This window comes from Cottoperca gobio, chromosome 12, assembly GCF_900634415.1.
Source record: "Cottoperca gobio chromosome 12, fCotGob3.1, whole genome shotgun sequence".
Lineage (NCBI taxonomy): Eukaryota > Metazoa > Chordata > Actinopteri > Perciformes > Bovichtidae > Cottoperca > Cottoperca gobio.
The window spans coordinates 13,571,108-13,591,161 of record NC_041366.1 but is presented as its reverse complement, the minus strand read 5'-3'; the positions used below and the strand labels follow the sequence as shown (position 1 = coordinate 13,591,161).

Below are 20,054 nucleotides of genomic sequence, written 5' to 3'. Positions count from 1 at the left end.
CCATTGCTGCAACTAGGCACATTTACAGTCCCAGTGGATGAGAGGGTCACCCCAATGTGACTGCATGTTGCAGAAAGGGGAGAACACTAACTGCTGTTTTTATGCGGGCATCTAATAGCCGGTTGAAGTACTCTGCGTAACGGTGAGCCGCCAGACAAGGATCCCTCTTATAAATGTATATTGGTACTAGAAAACATAAACGGCCACATTAGTGACCCGGACGCCTGGAGGGGAATTACTAGGAGAAATATCCTCTCTGTTGGTGCATTGTTATCGAGCTTATGTGCAAGTCATGAATTGACTATAATGAACACAATGCAAAAGGAGGCCAGAGCTGTGGCGTAGGCAGAAATGAAATAAAATGACAACATGGACATGGACATGGAAAGCGCTGGAGCTATCATTAGTAGCTATTACAGACTAACCCTGATTGCAGTCACTATCTAAATTGTTCATCTCTCCAACAAAGTCGTATATCCTATCTCAAAAAAGGATTGTTGGGAATACATTATGAGTGTTGCAATATAGCATGCATACAATATGGGATTTAGGCTTACATTAGACCACATCTGCAAGTGTGGGTGCCAAGGAAAATAAATTCAGGTTGTTCAAATAAGTGGTGGTCACTGATGACCAGAGACAATGTATATTAATTGTGTTTGTTGAACAAATAGAAATTAAATAAAGAAACAGAAAGCATCAATTGTTGTAAATCCCTTTAGATGTTTTTCTTTCATGCCACTTTAAACTCCAAACTGAGGAGAGCTGTTCCAGCAGGCGGACAAAGTACTGTAGTTGCAACATTTGCAGCAGAGAAAGCCTATCTGTAGAATGAGTTCATATACACTAGGTTGACTTTCAGAAGACCTCAATTGTCAGATAAGGGTATGGAGAACACTGGGGAACCCCTCAAAACTAATAAATAAGCCCTCTGGACAGAAGACAAGAGATTCTTCAGTGGAGGAAGCGAAGGGCTGTTCTCAATGGCAGCATCACTGGGGTAGTATGGAGAGCTTGAGGGGAATGCTGAAGGCCCTGGATACTGTTAGGTTGTCACAGATTAAACTCTCTCTTCAATGCAGTGTGAACTTGAGAACAGTGCTGTGTATTTGTCTTGGCAGACTGCAGCTTCAGATTAGCCAAGGACAGCTACATGTCTGCCAGGCTACATAGAGCCATATTGGTTAAACGCCCAATACTTTACAATAATACGTTATTTGCAGGTTTTTCCCTGACTGGGGAATATATGACTCAGATATTGTCTGGAGTGATGAACTAGGCACAGTGCCACATTGCTTGTTGTTAGCGAAGCAAAGTTTGTTAGTCCACTGATATCTTTTAATACACAATCAAGGGAAAAGAAAGTCCCTAATATTCATGAAAAGCAACAATTGAATGAACTAAGCTAAATTTGAGCAAGGAAAAAATCTATTAAAAAGAACAAATGTTCACTAATTATTTTCAAGTAATTTTATTTATTTTCAAATGTTTCCTTGCAAATTAACTTTCAAATTAATTGAAGAAATATATTTTGGTTGGACCCGTAGCACACTTAACTTTAACCGCGCATTTGACATTGGGGGACACAAAATCCGTGAGACACCACTGTCGCATGAGACACGAGGAAACAGATGGCCCAATTATTTTTTTTACTGATGGTAATACAGGCCCCAGGGAAACTAAATGCTGCTCAATTTTGATGTGACGGAACTGTCGATGACTCAGAAAAGCAGCATTTCTTCGGACACGCTTTTTGATTCGGCACATCCTGGCTACTTTAACTTCACATTTGTGTCAGGTGACGGTACATCTATCTCTATGGACATCTACTGTCACAGTGGAGAAGAAAAAAGCTTGCTGTGGTGTTATAATTCAGACATCTACAACCCCAAGTCATGGTTTTATAAAGATTATAATTGTTAAAAGACTCTTTAGGTGAGCATTCAAGTGAAATAACACACAATTGAGTCCTCAACTCAGGAGCAGCAATCCATTTTTCAGTTGTAGACATGCCGTAGCGCGACTGATGTGAGCTGGGGACATCAAATGGTAGGTGTCTTATGACATGTTGCTGCGCTGCAGTAGCCACGTGTTTTAGACTTGAGACACATCATCACTGTCCGAGTCAGTTGGTAAACCCCAGGTTTCTTGCACCGGGAAGAATTCAAATCCAGAGTGAATCAATTTGCACTGAAATGGCCTCAGCTACACCACAAATAATAATATTTGTTTTTTTTACTCGCTTGGACTTTAATTATTTGTTACCCACATAATCAACATGGGCAAGAAATACAATGTGCAATTCTTCTCTCTGGTGACACTTTTCTCTATTTGTAATCTTGGCAATCTCTTTTCACAGAGTTCTTCCAACATTGAAAGCTTTAGTTAAATTACTGAGTAAAGGACAATGTGTGCCTCTTTTTTGCTAAACATAATTAGATTTCCTAATTTATTTAAATGTATTTATGTTTGCTTCCTACTCCATTTCATCCTTCTGCAGTAACTTTAATAGTATTATACTTTTCACTTATTATTTCCATTTACTGAATGGATTGAATCATTTCATTGGAAGGTCTCCATATCTGAAAAGGTACAGTACTTCACTTAACCAAATGAATACCACTTATTTGAGGTGGACAACTATAAATTAATGTTTGATTGGCGAGTACAGACACAAGCAGAAAGCAGAATGCCAATTATATTCAAAAGTTGTTGTTTTTTTCATCAAAACACAAAAAACACGACATCTAGTAAAAAATCATTTCACTATACGTTTAGTTTATGATGTGCATATAAAGTGTGCTCAAAGAGAAAAATCAATCAAAAGGCTGCAGCTAACAATAAAGGATTTATTTTTGAGAGTGCTCTTCACTTGAAAAAAAGGTCATGAACACATTCCAGTGCAATTTTCATGTTGAATGGACAAATAACAATAATGAATACTTTCTAAATGCAAGCTACGACTCGTCTTTTCACAGTGCCCACTTCAGCGTGTACAGTATCGCCCTGTGATGTGAGTCGAATGGATGTATCCAATTGAAGATTGCTTCATTAGTCACATAAACTAAAAGTTCACATTAACCATTATTGTTTGGGTTAACTTCTTATCTAGCTGCACGTATCAGTATTTTTATTTTACTTTTAAACATTCGGGTTTCCAGGTTTGACTGCACACAACTTTAGAGTTTTGGTTCAGTCTTCAGTCAAGAAAGGGAAAGGAAAGGAGAGACCCTGCCCGGAGGAAGCCCGGGGCCCCCGTCTGGAGCCAGGCCCAGAGGGAGGGCCCGACAGCGAGCGCCTGGTGGCCGGGTTTGCCACGGAGCCCGGTCGGGCACAGCCCGAAGAAGCTACGTGGTGCCTCCCATCCATCCATCCTGTGGGCCCACCACTCATGGGAAAAACCGCTGGGGTCGGGTGCGCTGTCACACGGGTGGCAGTGATGGTCAGGGACCTCGACGGACCAGACCCGGGCAGCAGAGGCTGGCTCTGGGGACGTGGAACGTCACCTCTCTGTGGGGGAAGGAGCCGGAACTAGTGCGGGAGGTGGATCGCTACCAGTTGGATCTGGTGGGGCTTACCTCCACGCACAGTCTAGGCTCTGGAACCGTACTCCTGGATAGGGGTTGGACTCTATTCTTCTCCGGAGTTGCCCAAGGTGTGAGGCGTCGGGCCGGGGTGGGGATACTCACTAGCCCCCGGCTGAGCGCCGCTACGTTGGAGTTTATCCCAGTGGACGAGAGGGTCGCCTCCCTACGCCTTCGGGTTATGGGGGGGAAAACTCTGACTGTTGTTTGTGCCTATGCCCCAAACCGCAGTTCTGAGTATTCGGCCTTCTTGGAGACCCTGAATGGAGCCCTGCAGGGGGCTCCAGTAGGGGACTCCGTAGTCTTGCTGGGAGACTTCAACGCACACGTGGGAAATGATGGAGACACCTGGAGAGGCGTGATTGGGAGGAAGGGCCTCCCTGATCTAAACCCGAACGGTCGTTTGTTGTTGGACTTCTGTGCTAGTCATGGAATGGCCATAACAAACACCATGTTCGAACATAAGGATGCTCATAAGTGTACGTGGTACCAGAGCACCCTAGGCCAAAGGTCAATGATCGATTTCGTAATCGTATCATCTGATCTGAGGCCGCATGTTTTGGACACTCGGGTGAAGAGAGGGGCGGAGCTGTCGACTGATCACCATCTGGTGGTGAGTAGGATCAAGGGGTGGGGGAAGACTCTGGACAGACCTGGTAAACCCAAACGGGTAGTGCGGGTGAACTGGGAACGTCTGGAGGAAGCCCCTGTCCTGGGGATCTTTAACTCACACCTCCGGCGGAGCTTTTTAGCCATCTCTGTGGAGGTTGGGGGCATTGAACCTGAGTGGGCGATGTTCAAAACCTCTATTGCTGAAGCTGCGGTGATGAGCTGTGGTCTCAAGGTCTTAGGTGCCTCAAGGGGCGGTAACCCTCGAACACCGTGGTGGACCCCGGTGGTCAGGGAAGCCGTCCGACTGAAGAAGGAGTCCTTCCGGGTTATGTTATCCGGTAGGACTCCGGAAACAGTTGCAGGGTATCGAAGGACTAGAAGGGCGGCAGCTTCTGCCGTGTCAGAGGCAAAGCAACGGGTGTGGGAGAAGTTCGGAGAAGCTATGGAGAAGGACTTTCGGTCGGCACCAAGGTGCTTCTGGAAAACCATCCGGCACCTCAGGAGGGGGAAGCGAGGAACCATCCAAGCTGTGTACAGCAAGGGTGGGACCCTGCTGACTTCGACTGAGAAGGTTATCGGCTGGTGGAAGGAGCACTTTGAGGAACTCCTGAATCCGACTAACACGCCCTCTATGGTTGAGGCAGAGCTGGAAGCTGATGGGGGATCATCGTCAATTTCCCTGATGGAAGTCACTGAGGTAGTCAAACAACTCCACAGTGGCAAAGCCGCAGGGGTTGATGAGATTCGTCCAGAAATGCTGAAGGCTTTGGGTGTTGAGGGGCTGTCTTGGTTGACACGCCTCGTCAACATTGCGTGGAAGTCTGGGACAGTGCCTAGGGGTTGGCAGACCGGGGTGGTGGTTCCCCTATTTAAAAAGGGGGACCAGAGAGTGTGTGCCAACTACAGGGGTATCACACTTCTCAGCCTCCCTGGTAAAGTCTACTCCAAGGTACTGGAAAGGAGGGTTCGGCCGGTAGTCGAACCTCTGATTGAAGAGGAACAATGCGGATTCTGTCCTGGTCGTGGAACAACAGACCAACTCTTTACTCTTGCAAGGATCCTGGAGGGGGCCTGGGAGTACGCCCATCCGGTCTACATGTGTTTTGTGGATCTGGAGAAGGCGTATGACCGGGTCCCCCGGGTGATACTGTGGGAGGTGCTGCGGGAGTATGGGGTGAGGGGGTCACTTTTGAGGGCCATCCAATCCCTGTACGCCCAAAGCGAGAATTGTGTCCGGATACTCTGCAGTAAGTCGGACTCGTTTCCCGTGAATGTTGGCCTCCGACAGGGCTGCGCTTTATCACCAATCCTGTTCGTGATTTTCATGGATAGGATATCGAGGCGTAGTCGTGGAGGAGAGGGGTTGCAGTTCGATGACCTGAGGATCTCATCGCTGCTCTTTGCAGATGATGTGGTCCTTATGGCCTCATCGGTCTGTGACCTTCAACAGTCACTGGATCGGTTCGCAGCCGAGTGTGCAGCGGTTGGGATGAGGATCAGCACCTCCAAATCTGAGGCCATGGCTCTCAGCAGGAAACCGGTGGATTGCCTACTCCGGGTAGGGAATGAGTCATTACCCCAAGTGAAGGAGTTCAAGTACCTCGGGGTCTTGTTCACGAGTGAGGGGACAATGGAGCGAGAGATTGGCCGGAGAATCGGAGCAGCGGGGGCGGTATTACAGTCACTTTACCGCACCGTTGTGACGAAAAGAGAGCTGAGCCAGAAGGCAAAGCTCTCAATATACCGGTCGATCTTCGTTCCTACCCTCACCTATGGTCATGAAGGCTGGGTCATGGCCGAAAGAACGAGATCACGGGTACAAGCGGCCGAAATGGGTTTTCTCAGACGGGTGGCTGGCGTCTCCCTTAGAGATAGGGTGAGAAGCTCAGCCATCCGTGAGAGACTCGGAGTAGAGCCGCTGCTCCTTTACGTTGAAAGGAGCCAGTTGAGGTGGTTCGGGCATCTAGTAAGGATGCCACCTGGGCGCCTCCCTAGGGAGGTGTTCCAGGCACGTCCAGCTGGGAGGAGACCCCGGGGAAGACCCAGGACTCGGTGGAGAGATTATATCTCCTCACTGGCCTGGGAACGCCTCAGGATCCCCCAGTCGGAGCTGGAGGATGTGGCCCGGAGAAGGGAAGATTGGGGTTCCTTACTGGAGCTGCTGCCCCCGCGACCCGATCCCGGATAAGCGGTAGACGATGGATGGATGGATGGATGGTTCAGTCTTATTGCAATCCTTAGTTTTACACAAAGCAGTTGTTTTATGGTGAATGAAATGACCTAGTTTAAGTTAGCAATGGTACTGAGGCTTTAGCATTTTAGCTCACACACACACAAATAGAAAAAGAAAAGACGGGATAAAATAGTCATGAAAAGGGAACGGATAACTTTAATAACAAACAATGTAAAAGATATTGTGGTAAAAACAATAATAGGATTTTCCTAAATCAGACATATGCAACTTAGCATTGATTAATAAAGGTCTGATGTCAATAAAATACACTGATGTATTTATAACTCACAGGAAAAGAAGGGCAGCACATATTCAATGTTCATAAGTGCTATTACAATATTACAATCATTTTGTGGTATACATGCTAAAAAACTGCAAATTAGCAGAGTGATAAACCACTTAAGCCTTTTATGTGAGTGAGTGCAAGTATAATTTAAGCAATACATACTGAGCAGTGATGATGTAAAGAAGCTTTATTAATGGTGCAGAAGAGCAATTAGCTCCTTTGGCAAATAACTTTTCTAATAATTCTAACCTCTGGAAGCTTCATGTCAAACTCTTAAACTGCTGGCTACCAGGAAATTTTAATTAGCACGGATTTTGAATAACGCGCATGTGTAAGGTGGCCGGAACAATTAAAGCTTGGGGCAATTAAAATGTAACTCGCTTGGACTTTAATGTAATAATTGAAAATGTCTTCACCCGCCGTAGCATTATGCCTGCCTGTGTGAGGGTGAAAATTAATTTATGTAGCCTCTGATCCAGAGAGTCCATGGTTGCCTTAAATGAGTCGATGACCCACCATGCCCTGATGGTCATATATCACCAGTGACTGCTTAATTATAAGGAAGCCATTTCAACCGTGTAGGGTGCACTGTGATCTTCATGCATATCTATCAGGACAGAGATAAGAATAGTCTCTTCACATTGTGTGAGCGCAGGAATATCAAATGACCCCAGGCATATGCTCAAATAGAAAACAATATTTAAAAATCAAAATGTTTTCTATTCATTTGAGTAATTTATTGAGTTTTTTTAATGGTTGGCGAACCGGTATATCTAACATAATGTCCAAAGAGTCAATGAAACACGTCTCGTTTCGATTTTGTGTTGTCCTATGGACCCCCAGCTCTTGGGGAATAGATGATTATGTTCAGTAACGTGGCGTATGAAAGGGTCTGAACTGCCAGCCTTTATTGCATCTCATTTTGGTAAAATAGTACCTGTCCTCCCAGTGAACTCAGCCATGCCATTTCTATGAAAAATCCTCCTCAGTGCTACACACAATATGACTGACTGCCTTTTCCTCTGAACTCCATATTCAAATTCCCACTGCGTTATATCATTCCCAGTACTGATGAGATAGAAATGCAATTATATTGCACCTATAATTCTTTTTTACCCCCCAAAAAAACGTCCTATATTGCATCATGCATTGTGCATCATGGAATGTTTCGGATGTAGAGGTTTGAATTGAGCGGAGAAAATTGCTTTTTCTCTGTGAGATGTCTTAGCTGTGAGATAGAGGCTTTGTTTAAAAGGGCTGCTTCAGTACATCTCAGAGGTCTGATCGAACCATTGGTGTGACTGTCTGCTGTTAGATGTAAATAATTCTATGAATCACATTTTTTTTCTCATTTCTGTCTACAGGGATGTCAAAGTTATTTCGGAAATGGTGTAAAAGCCATATATCATCCTTGCCTCCGATAGTGTGAAAAGATGTTTTTTTATGTACAGCCTCTAATGTTCCCATTTTTGCAAATGTATGATGAAGAAAAGCTATTATATATTATATAATTGTACTTATCAACACAGAGTCAGAGGCTGCAGTAAGACAGTAACAGAAAAAAAATGAAATGCAATGAAGCACTTCACTGATACTGAAATATAGAATATTACCCTTCCAAGGATTTTACAATCACAGTTTTGCTCGTGCTCAAAAATCCATCAAAAAAAGGTACAAATAGTAAAAGGAGCGGAGCGAAGACTAAAAAGCAGTTTGATAAAAAAGATCCTTGCAAATAAAATCCTTGCAATATTTGCTAAAGTGTGTGTGTGTGTGTGTGTGTGTGTGTGTGTGTGTGTGTGATCGTTTTGTTGACACAATGCAAATATAAGATGTTTTTAGATAAAGTCATTGTAGGGGAGCTGTACATGTTGCAAAACCGAAATGCAGCAACTTTGCACTGCGTAGGTGTTACTTTTTAACATATCTCAAAATCAAACAACTACAACTACCTATGACAGGCAATAAGAACCTATACCTACATGAACTAATGCAACAACCCACACTCCTCTGATTCTTTTATTTTGAAGTTTCTGTAGGAGGTAAATGAATTCAACAGAATGTGTTCAATACATCTCGTTTACTAACTTACATAAGAATAGAGTCAGAAAACTTCCTTGAAAAAGAAAAATCAATATATTAAGCTTTGAGACATAAAATATCTCTGCATATGTGATCTCTTATTATGAACTATGGTTTGCAGCAAATTCAATCAAAATATAGGCATTTAAAATATGTATATGAAAATATATTGTCACTGTACTTTCTCTCGACAAACTCAGCATTCAGCATTCCCGCTGTGATGTTTTGGATTATTGCGATACAGTTTGAGCACAAATTGTTATATATTAAGCATCAACATCATTAGAAAGTACAAAAAAAGAAAAAGAAACCAAAGTGTGCAACACTTTCCAATGGAATCAGCAGGGTTATTGAACCGTGTCAAAATTTCAAGCATCAACATGAGGGTGCAGTCAAAGAATCGATTGAAATGTTTTAACAGCTATATGTTTACAACAATAGAGAAGATCAACATAATAACAGGGATTTCTTGAGGTCACTGTAAGCTAATGAATACAATAAATAATATAACCAATGACAAGTGTTGGAGTAATAGTTTGAAGAGGGAAACAATGGACAGTGAAGGGCCACAGGGTGTTTCTGTGAAAGAAATGCTTTCCTTAGTAAACTTGTCTTTGTAAGCTCCAAAGTCTATATGCATTGTTAAAGCTGATATTTCCCATGCAAATGTCAACATAACCATGAATTACTTGTGTTGAAGAAAGCCTTAACAGGAACCCTTGTTCTGGAAATACAGAAAACGACAAGAGAAAACTAAAACTAAGGAATGGCCTAAAGGCCCTGTCACACATATCCGTATGACAGAAACGTATGCCGGCGCATATGAAAATGTGTCAAATACGTCCAACTTTTCATCGGATCGGAAAAGTGAACATATACAGATACGCATGTCTAACCTATTGATAGTGTATCGCTTACTTATACAAAATGTATCAGACGAATGCCCAACGAATGCATAAGATATACAAAAATATGGCGTATACAAAATATCGGTATTGGTGTACGTTGATATAAGGTAAGGTATAAGTAGTGTTCGTTAAGAGCTCACTGTGTTACGCTGGGGTGCGTTGTTGAACGCTGATGTTTTAAGCATGTTCAAAATTACAGGACGTACCCGACGTGTGCTTCATAAGATATGCAGACGTTACGTTACGTTAGACATACGTGAATACGGAACACGTACGTGAATACTTACCTACGTAAATACAGTACGTGAATACTTACCTACGTAAATATAGTATGTGAATACCTACCTACGTAAATACAGTACGTGAATACCTACGTGACTACGTTAGAGGAACGTTTGATATAGGCTACGTCGGCTGACGGTGAACCCTAAAGCCAATGTATAGATAACGAGTGGATAACCTATTCCTACCCTATGTTAAGATTATGCTTGACGACGGAGTAACTTATTAAACGTGTTTCTACAGTACAGCTAGCGTTCAGCATATTAGCCGTTCTCCAGCATCAGCATGACGTGAACCAGATGGCACTTTTCCAGCTCCGTTGGCCAGACGCTCTGATACTTTTTAAATAGGTAAGTGATACGATATCAATGTTTGACATACGTATAATAATCTGTTATGTATTCGTTATGTATGCGTCAGCTACAACACCGCTGTAGAAAAGTTGGACGTATTTGGACTCTGACACATTTTGAGCTAATTTTCATATACGCCGGCATGTTTCTGCCATACGGAACTGTGTATGTCTGGCTTGTTCGGCGTATCGTCTGTGTCCTTCAAACGATCACAACTTACCCTTCATTTATATCAACCTATTGCTGATATTTCGTATACGCCGGCATACGTTTCTGTCATACGGATATGTGTGACAGGGCCTTAACAAGCTGTAGAGAATTATTTAAAAAATGCTGCTAACTTATTCCTACAATGAATAAGACACGTGATGTTATGAATGTGTGTCACACATTGTAAAACAAAACGATCTTATCGCTATGTCAGTCAATTGTCATTTTATCCTGTTTTAAAACAGATACCTGTCTCTGTCTGCCGCTGTTATATTACGGAGAGACAGCGGAGAGGAAGGACAACCAAAAGCAGGGAGAGTTGGGAAAACGATTGCTTGAGTGAGTGGGAAACTGACAGCTCAATGCCAGAATAATAGAGTGCTCACACTTCAGTCCCAGAACTGACAGCATCAGACATTGTGATGTTCACTCAAAGAGCCAGGAGACACCTTAGGGCCATGAGGCCAAACCACCAGACCTTCTGTCCTGTTCCGACTGCCTCGATATGCTTCCCCTCTTCTTTACATTTTATACACTAATGTCTATTTCTCAAAGAGATGCCAACCCATGACAAAAGACAAAGACAACTCCTTTTTGCAAAGACTGTTTACCTGCGTGATTGTATAAAACCATGTTTAGATATAACCAATATTTTTATATTAATAATGAATCGCATTGCCTACTTGTGTGTCGACATGGTCGCTGGTAGCAAACAACTCACAGATAGTAATCATTCAACTGTGCGGTTCACCTCAGCTTTACGAAACGCAACAAATGCTGCTCTGTATTGGCAGGTTGTGTAAATAAGCAACTGTTTGATGACCAGTTTGCCATATTAATGTAAAAAGGTGACAGTATGTCAATGTTGTGTTAACAGTTTGTTTCTGCAGCCACAGAGTTAATGCAGGTTTAAAGACATTTCCATGTAAATAACACACACACACACACACACACACCATACAATAGCACTAGAAATTATTTAAATTCAAGCCTTAAATGGCCAACTCCGATGCTCACGTCTTGAACCTACGATGCTCACACAATAAAATAAGTGGCCCTATGGAGCAACGTTTAGTTGAGCCATGTTGTTTCTTGTGCTATGCTAGCATGGACACACAAAAGCTAGGGTGTTCTTAAGTCAAGGATATGTGTTGAAAATCAGAGGGATGGGAGCACACATGAAACAAGTTCAGCTGTGTCTAATTATAAAGATGTATGAGAGAAGGTTGAGCAGAGGACAGTGAGACGCAACCAAGACAAGGAGAAATAGGGGAATTATAATAATTCATTATTATAATACTTGTAATAATATCAGAATTAATTAATCCAATAGCAAAAAACAACACATGAAGCATCAATCTTCTATAATGGTTTGTTCTGCTCTGGGGCTCAGGAGGCTTGGGCCTATCCCAGCATCCACTGTGTATTTTGTGAGAGGCAGGCTACACCCTGGACACACACACACACACACACACACACACACACACACACACACACACACACACACAGATGACCACATTCACACTCACATATGGTCAATTAAGAGTTGCCAGTCCACCTAAGACTGCCAACAAAAGCAGATCCAGGAAACTGAAAAATATGGAACAAAACGGGTACACCAAAACAATAGTATAAAAATGTATTAGAATATAGAAAGAATATGTTAAAACAAATGATATACGATGTTAATGAACAAAACAAAATCAGTCTACAACATGAACATGTAAATTTGTATATAAAATGACAGAGAGGATGTAGAATAAATTTCTTCCACAGGAATTTGTGAAATACTTTTGATCAAACGGAAATATGCAAAAACTATTTGCAAATCAAAATGAAAGCCACAGGGCAAAAAATGATACACAGATTCTTTAGAAGAAAGCTTTACACTTTTATAATAAGTCTTTTTCATAGAGACATTTTGACATTTTGACATTTTGTCGCGGTCCTGGTCCTGGTCATGGCATACATGGACATTCATGTATATATATATATATATGTATATATATATACACACACATACATATACAGTACGTATATATGTAAGGCAAGATTTCTAGTTTCAGGGAAAATTACAAACTAAATGACACGCAATAATCATAATCATATGTTTGATTCATGCTTGTGTCAGCTGCTACGGCATAGTAATGACAGGGTTATCCACACCCCTTCGAAAAAAGTGTCAGTATAAGTGTTTTGAGGGTGAGAGGAGAAGGTGGGACCGTGAGCAGGAAAGGTGAGAGGATTCAAGAGAACGCGGAGGCGGATCGAGCGAGGAGACGGCGAGAAGGTTTGCATGGAGAAGAGGGGAGATACAGAAATAGTGAAGGTGGTGGAACGTGCAAGGAGAGGTGAGGAAGATAAAGTCAAAAAACAGAATAGGTGTGAAACATGCGACATGAAGTTGGAGTTTTTGGGAGGAAGTGAAAGGGTGACGTGATGAGAAGGGCTGTAAATACACAGCAGGGAAGTATCTGTGAGAAGTTAACAAGAGGAGAGAAAGCACTTAGAAAAGTAATGACAGCCATCAAAGGTGGATTGCTACCAATTCAAACATTTTTTTAAATGCATGGTCACACAAGGAGAATTAACACAAGGTGGTGAAAGTGTAGAGGCTAGTCTTACCAATGAAGTCTAGATGAGAGAGAATATTTTGGGGAGAGAATACTGCAGAAATAAAGTATGCAGGAGGTGATTTTTCCAGCTGCATTGGTGTGTGTGTGTGTGTGTGTGTGCGTGTGTGCGTGTGTGGTGTGTGTGTGTGTGTGTGTGTGTGTGTGTACATATATGCTAATATATAACTTCCCCCTCAGTAGATTTAAAGCAATAGTTAATCCTTCTACACCTGTCATAAAGCTGCAGTATGGCAATGACAACTATACCGATACACTCAGGTCTTCTAGCGATCACTATCGAACCAGCTAATAATAATCAAAACATATATATAATAAAAACAAGTCAAAACATATATATAATAAAAACAAGTCAAAACAAAGACATTAATAACAAGAGAAATTAACAGATGAATTATACATTTTTATGACAAGCAAGGTATGAATTACTCAAACAAAAGACGAGTAAAAAAAGAACGGATGCATTAAGAGAGATTCCAGAGTGGTGGGTCTGCTCTGGTTTTTAGCCATGACCTAAAAATCACTAAAGGACCTCTGAAAGAGGATCTTCGCATTCAGATTTGTAAGGGATTAGTATATTGGTGAAGTAATCGGGGGGTGCCAACCCCAAACGTGCTTTTAAAGTAATCATTACAATTTTAAAATCAATTCTAAAGACTTACAGGTAACCAGATGCTAAAATAGGCGTTGTGTGGACTCTTCTATTGGATTTTGTGAGGAGTCTTGCTGCAGCATTTGTAACTAGTTGAAGTTTGGTTTGTATTGGGTGAGACAAAAACCTTGACACTCTCCCGTATATCCTGACAGCATCCCATCAGCAAGAACTAATACACCAATAGGTGCATCCACTGCTTAGGTGCAGCCGGACTGCACAGCAAATCACCAAATCTATTATGCAGAATGGAGTAAAGTCCATTCTTATCTAAAGTGCAATATCAACTCAAGGTGTCTAAACACACTTAGCAATAAAATAAGATTAACAGGAGCATCAACATATGCAACACTGACAGACACAAGGTACACTACTACAAATAGATATTTCATACATATCTGGTGGTGGGATGTTGCTTCAAAAATCACAGTAAAGACCGAGTCACACCAGCATACAAAGGGGTGAAATGTTACGGTGAAATTATTTCATTTTAATGGAATGGCTGCGCTTAGTGGATGCACTCGCAAGTGCGAAGTAAATACATGCACATTTCTTTTGTCAATGTTCAACTTTGACACATGATTGTGTCTTATTGTACAATAGCAAGCTGCCTTGACAGTGTTGACCTTTGGTAAAAGGAGAGCCGAAGATTCAAAGATGGAGGAATCTATTGTAGCTAATTAGCTGTGTTGCACCATCCAATTTTAATTAACCTCCTCTGTCAGAGTATAAACTGCTTTGAAAAGAGGAATGGTTCAGACGGTTATGAGACGAAACTGATAAATGAACAGTGTCAAATTGTTGTCCTGTTAGTGACAGGGCTAACATCCCCCCCCCTCTTTAAATAACTCTTTATTGAATTCAACGATGATGTACATTCCTGAGAAGAAAATTACACGACTGGCTGTCTAGCGTGTTAGCAGTTAGCTCGCCAACTACTGTAGTACCCTGCGAGTATACCCTATGTCACCAAAATGCATTTGCCGTGACACTTTCTGTCTTGACCTTACTTAAGGTCGACAGAAATAAAATGGGAAAGATCTTTCACTACATTTGTTGCAACATTATGAAACACTCATTTTCGAGTGTCAAACTGTACAGTATGCTTCTTTGTACAGGAAGAAGAAGTCGCATGTGACACTGTGGATGACCCCAAAGAGGACTGTCAGGCTAATCTGTCAATAATGGTTTCTGTATGCTTTAGCCATGTTATATATGAATTCTGATGATCTATATCCACAACCACAGCTCTAGGCTTAGGGTACTCATTACTTACCATAACCGAGATGTGTAGCAGATGCATGTGTTCATGTAGGGCATGAGCCGGCTCCCGAGCTGAGGGTTGTGTCGTCTGGGCTAGAAGCTCCGACTCGGTCATGGACACATGGAAGTACAGTGTCCCATTTTCCAACCACTGCTGCTTCCAGTGCACCTGAGAAATATCTTCTCCTGTACCCGACATCTCTGCAGAGAACAAGGAGAGAGGAAAAAGGGAACAACATTTAATCCATGAGAGGTTTACATTCAAACTGTGTCTGTTAAAGTCTTTTTTTTTCTTCCTAACCTTGTTGTGTGAGAATTCAAAAGAAAAGAAAAACATCTAAATAGCCAGTGAGGAATAAACCAAAGTTCAAATGTGACTGGTTATGCATTAGTATTCCAGTGCAGTCCTCTGTCTCAGTGCAAATCAACACTGTGCTGTGACTAGAAAACTTTGAACTCCTGAATTGCTGGACAGACTTCTTAGGCTGTCATAATTTTGTGCATTTGTGGAGCTATCTCGGGAGGAATTACTGTCAAGCCATTGCACTGCTTAGCTGCTTTGATGAAATCTTTATGATGACAACTTCTTCACCGATGGTATTAGTCAGAGATTTCTCTAAATTCTAAATGCATGAGTGGCAAATGTTTCAGCCATCACAATCAATACAGCCCTTCAATTATAGACAAAATGAGTCACAGATGGGGAAGGCTTACTCCTGTTGATATCCATTTGTTTACACTTTCCTTTGTTTTTGTCAGGCAAGAAACACAGACACAAAAACGTCTACAAAAGGGAAGACAATTGGTTTGATTGATTGATTAAATGCATATGTCCAAAGCAGTTGTAGAAATGCCGAGTCACCATTCAACGTCCTCTGCTTATCTGTATAAACCATCCGACCAACCATTTTTTTGTACCAATAGAAAAGCATTAGCTCTGGGCCAGTGCTGGCATTAAGTATCAAACATCAAAGGAAAGGTAGAAACATTAAGAAGCACAGGAGAGAGAAACATTTGCACAAAAAAAAATTATGGAGCAATTTGAAAAAGGAGATGAAAAAGAACAGAGGGGGGTTCACTAGTTTATCTCGATATGGATCATAGCCCAAGAATCTAATGTTATCAAGCGGGAGTGGTTGTTCAGTAGAGGAGTACTGAGAAGCCTCAGGGAGCCTCAGATTGCTGAGCTTGATACAGTGTTTGTCATGTGGCTGGGTGACAAGGGCATAGACATCTGCTGACATCTCCTATCAGCGGCAGGTAGCAAATGACAAATGGCTTTCGGTGCAGCTGGTTATTAACCCACTGACTCTGGGTCAGAGGACATGAACGGCGGGGTGGGGTTATGTGCTCTATGCTCAATAGTGCCATTGACCCTAAGGTGCAGGGAGGGAGCATACAGAACAGATACACCCTCAGATAATGACAGAACTCTTAAAATAAGGTATTTAGACCTCATATTAGAATTCTCTATTACCTAGTAAAGCAACATTATTTAAATATAGTCAGTGTCGGGCTGCAATTAACAATCATTTTCCTTTATAATTTCCCTTAACTGATTATATTTTATATAATTAATTAATTATTATTTAGTCTATAGAAAATGTCAGAAAATAGTTAAAGATTAACAGCATCATGTCCAGTCCATAGTGACGCCTTCAGCTTGTTTGTCAGATGAAAAAATCCCCACATGTGCAAAGCAAGAACCAGTAAATAAATAAATCACATTACTAATTTAATAATTACAATTGTTGTCGAAGAATTTTCTGACCATCATCTCGTTGGTTATTTCAGCATTGAGACAATGTTCACACTCCTAAATGAGCACACCCTCTGAAAGTACACTACATCCTTCCTCTTGTACTGTAACGGTGAGGTGCTCTATACTTTTGCTGACTACAGCTTATGCTAAAATTTAGTAGGGTGTGAAATTTCTTAATGCCATAACTGCTGGCCATTCAAGTCTTTATGTTTAATCTGTGGGCTGAAGACTAGCTGCTTGACCTTTCACCTTGACGGGAGATAAAGCTGGGCCAACAGTGAGACGCCTCCCGCCATCTGTTACTGTTTTAAAACAGAGCTTATCAAGCTCCTGTCAAATTTACCTTGACATTTTTCTCACGTACTGTATGTGCATTTCAGATAGCTTTAAATAACTGTGATTGTGCACAACACTGACACTATTTGATCTAAATTAAAAGTGATTTTCATGTGAACAAATGAAAAGCAAGGGTTGTAAGAGAAGCCATCGCATGCAGGATGGATGGATGGATGGAGAGTAATAGAGTTTTGAGGGCTGTTACCTACCTTTGTACTATTGTTATGTAGATGAGGAAGCTCAGTAAGCATGCTATTTAAAGACAAAAGGATCGTGTGTTTGTATGTGTGCGTGTCCTTGTCTTTTGTGCTATGAGGCTTGTCACTGGGCACCTGGCCAGACGATACTTGGATAAAGGTGTATGGCCTCAAGGTCTGCTAGTAATTCATTAGGAGGAGCATTATTAATGTGTATATGTGCAGTGACTGTGTGCATGTGCCCATTGTATGTGTGTGAATGACGCCACTATATGCTCCCAGCAAGGGCGTCAGCATTACAAACCGTCTCCCAAACTGAGTCCAAGGACAACCCAAAGGTATGCCATAGTAAACATTTCAAAGACAAAACATGTCTCCATTAACTGTATGGATCACAAAGAAATTTGGATCCTTATAGGGTTAAACAGCATATTCCAGAAACCCATTCTTTTCTTATGGGTTATCAGTATTGTGTCCATAAAGCTCCAGTAGAAGAAAGGCAAACTTATATTATGCCTGTCACATTATGCATACCATACTGGTGGTTTTGCATTGTATGGGCCATAACTACAAATAATGTATTCTTCACATTACTGGTGACAAAGTGTACCAGTGTAAAGGTTCTAAATTCATTCGAGTCGACACAAATCCATTTCAAAGTTACTTTGTAAAGATATCGTCAGTGATCCTACGCTCACCTTGAAGTTAATTGTGGAGTAATAGAATAGCTCTTAGGAGTAGCAATGTGAAAATGTTTTCTCACTAATACATTTCATCAGACGAGCCTTTAGTAAACAAGGATGTCAGGAGAAGGATCATGTGAGCTTCCCTGTTAAAAAAGGTTGCTGTATTTTTGCCAAAACTCAAAATATCCAGATTGCTTGAGAGTACAGTCGCAGCAACAGGGCAGGTTCTCAATCAACCCCTGGTTAGGTACAACTGCATGCAACACAAAAAGGACTCAAACGTTGGTAGATTGGTAGAACACATTTAAAGCTCATTTTTAGCATTTGCAAGTGTATTTAAAAAATATATATATTTCAATTCATAAGGAAATGAACTGAAGCAAATTGCTGTATCAAATGCAGGAATGCATTTAAAAAGTATGGTGCGTTTTGGAAAATAGTTATAAGGCAGGTAAACAAGCTGTAATGCAAAGTATACAGACATTATAATGTAGCGTCATCCTCAGGAATTCATGATGAAAACTGTGTGTACTCTTTAAATTGTCTCTCCTCATTGTTCTTCTTTGGCTGATTTTGAAAGCATTGTGTCATTGTGTGGGTAAATTGGTAGTTCAAGCTGGTTTCCTAAGTAGATTCACAGGGTGGTGGAGCAGCAAACTGAAGAGAGTGCTGATCTGTGCCACAATGCATTACACTTATCTTATCTTATCTTATCTTATCTTACTCTTCTCTATTTCCTTGAGACAAGCAAAAGTTTATAGCTCGTCATGCTGCATTGCTCTGCGTGCAGTTACACAGCAAAAGAAACTCAACTCAACTAAAAGAAATTAGAACGACTCTGAGGCTTCTCAACGGATAAAAGGGATCATCGATGTTTAGGGAACAGCGCCATCATTTAGTTACTGGTAGACGTGTACGGAGACGTCAATATCTGTATCTGTTCAACCAACAAACTTATCCGTCTCTGTATCTGTTATTCGGATAGAAGACCAGATTGGGAAAATGTTGGATTTACTAACCTAATGTTCATTGGCAAATCAATGTGTGTGCCTATAAATCATTTCATTGATTTATTATTGGCATATAATTGATTATTAAATATATATCCACATTCTCATACAATACTTTTCATCTATCTATATCTTTATTTTTGATTAAACCAAGTTTTATGAACTGTCTGACCCCACCGCTGCCCTCCTTTGAACTGGGCTGAATTTTCCATGAAACCTATGGCTGAAACATACAGCGTCTTAAACAGTTGACTTTTGACTGAAATACAAGGTAAAATGTTGTTGTTTTTGAAATTATATTTTGACTGGGTTACTGGGCTGCTATGGCTCAGGAGGTAGAGTGGTCATCCACTGGTCGGAAGGTTGGGGGTTCAATCCCCAGCCCCTGCATGTCAAAGTGTCCTTGGGCAAGATACTGACCCCCAATTGCTCCCGATGGCCTGGCCAGCGGTGAGTGGTGTGAATGGTTATCACTACTAATGACCTAATGTGCACCTTGTATGGGAGCCTCTGACTCTGACTCTGTATGAATATGTGTGAATGCTATTTAAAAGCAGTCCATTTAGTTATTTAAGAAAACCCATCCTTATTTTTATTATTATTATTTGTTTTTTAATGGAGGAAATGAACACATGCAGCTAAAAACTGTGGTGGTCTGAAAGAAATCCAGCCGTCAGCCCGCTGTTTGCTGTGCACTGACTCTGTGGGGGAATACAGTGATCACTTTTCAATTATGTATAGTAAATGAAACGACTAGTTAGTCAAATCAGAGTCCTATGAGGCAAACAGAATGGGCATTTTTATCTTGAGGCCATCCACACTGATATGAATCAATTTGAAGAAAAAACTGACGTACAGACATGGCTTCTTTTTTCCCCCCTTATACGTAATAATGAGCAGCTTTGGGTGGAGGAGATATCTATTCCCATTGCATAATTTGTGCTTTCCCAAATAACGAATGCTGA

The 20,054-nt window shown here is 41.4% G+C and overlaps 1 protein-coding gene across 1 annotated transcript in view; it reads right to left on the bottom strand.

Moving 5' to 3' along the window:
* astn2 (astrotactin 2) overlaps positions 1-20,054 on the bottom strand; it is a 244,671-nt gene that overhangs the window by 182,618 nt on the left and 41,999 nt on the right. Inside the window, exon 2 of the mRNA XM_029444334.1 lies at positions 15,112-15,299. Within this exon, the coding sequence (XP_029300194.1) occupies positions 15,112-15,299 (188 nt within the window). The remainder of the gene's footprint in view (positions 1-15,111; positions 15,300-20,054) is intronic.